Source organism: Octodon degus, unplaced genomic scaffold (assembly GCF_000260255.1).
Source record: "Octodon degus isolate 3935 unplaced genomic scaffold, OctDeg1.0 scaffold00087, whole genome shotgun sequence".
NCBI lineage: Eukaryota > Metazoa > Chordata > Mammalia > Rodentia > Octodontidae > Octodon > Octodon degus.
In genome coordinates, this window is record NW_004524663.1 from 11,486,625 (window position 1) to 11,488,122 (window position 1,498).

The window sequence follows — 1,498 nt, forward strand, 5'->3', positions numbered from 1 at the left end:
AAAAGCAAATTAAAGTCAATTTTTTTTTGCCAAGTAATAACCCAGTTTGAAAGCTAGTTTGTTTTCATTTGTATTTTCTTCTTCAAACTTACTTTTCCATTAGTGGAAGAGGTTAGATACTTAGGCTACGAGTATTTTGAAAGCCCTTCATATAAGTAAAGAAGTAAGTACAAATCCTTTCAGAGAGACCCCAGGGGTCCATTGGTCAATAGTAGTTACCTGGCAGCAATATCTTAGTGGATCTTTATGAAATGAGGGTAGGATTCACTGAATTCACTCAATGGTGTCCATGTGTCCCGTCAGGTGTGCTGTGCTCTGAGCCCACAATATGCCACAAGAAGAGGGTCACTTCAGCTACGGCCATCTGAGGAAGGGGCATGGCCACGCTTACATCACGACTGCAGAGTAAGTGCTGAACCTGACAGGGTCCCAGTTGGCTGTTTGTGGGCATAGCCTGCTGACCGCCACCTCACAAGGCCATTTGTAAATCTTCATGGTGCTTATTTTCCCAGAAAGTAAGAACTATAGCAACAAGGGGAGAACCTTTTGGTTCTCCAGAGGGCTCAGTCCTTTCTCTGGAGCCAAACAAGTGGGAAAAAAGGAAAAATAAAGTGTTGGATCTGTCTTTGTCTGCATTTGCAGCTATTGAGCCTCCTTAGCCCTAGTCCCCAGACTGACAGACTTCTGTCTGACATCAAGAGGCTTCTTTCCTCAAGCCCCATTCTGTCGACTCCTCTCAGGCTGCCGAAGGTGACTTGTAGACAGAAAGAAGCTGAGGCGCCCGAGCGAGTGTAGATGAGGGCAGGTGTGTGGAACTCAGCCTGCAGGCTAACTCCAGGATACAGCTGGGCCATGCTGTTGTATTATAGCTGTGCAGAAAGGGTGCCACATCACTAAGAATTAATTAAAAACAAGAATGTAAATAAGTAGCATTTCTATGGTGCAGTGCATCATATAATAGTCCGAGGCACATATTACTTTTATCATTGAAAAAGCAAATAAGACAGTGGGAGAGTTAGATAAGAAAAAAATAGCAGATGTAAGTGCTACTAGCTGGGCACAATGGATGGCACATACCTATAATCCCGGCATTCTGGGAAGCTGAGGCAGGAGGATTGCAGATTTGAACCCAGCCTGGTGACTTATAAATTTAACTGTCTCAAAATAAAAACAGGAAAGGACTAGAGTTGAAGAACATAGCTCAGTGAGGGGAGCCTGGGTTTAAGCCCAGTGTAACTCTACCATGAACAACAAGAAGAAGGAGAAGGAGAGGGAGAAGGAGGAGGGAGAGGAAGAAGGGGGGGAGGAGGAGGATGAAGAGGAGGAGGAGGAAGAGGAGGAGAAGGAGGAAAAGGAGGAGGAGAAGGAGAAGGGGAAGGGGAAGGAGAAGGAGAAGGAGAAGGAGGAGAAGAAGAAGAAGAAGAAGAAGAAGAAGAAGAAGAAGAAGAAGAAGAAGAAGAAGAAGAAGAAGAAGAAGAAGAAGAAGAAGAAGAAGAAG

At 44.7% G+C, this 1,498-nt stretch overlaps 1 protein-coding gene across 1 annotated transcript in view; it reads left to right on the forward strand.

Annotated features, from left to right (window-relative positions):
• The window catches only part of Mlana (melan-A), a 15,502-nt gene that overhangs the window by 1,783 nt on the left and 12,221 nt on the right, over positions 1-1,498 (forward strand). Inside the window, exon 2 of the mRNA XM_004637195.2 lies at positions 304-405. Within this exon, the coding sequence (XP_004637252.1) occupies positions 329-405 (77 nt within the window). The 5' untranslated portion in view covers positions 304-328. The remainder of the gene's footprint in view (positions 1-303; positions 406-1,498) is intronic.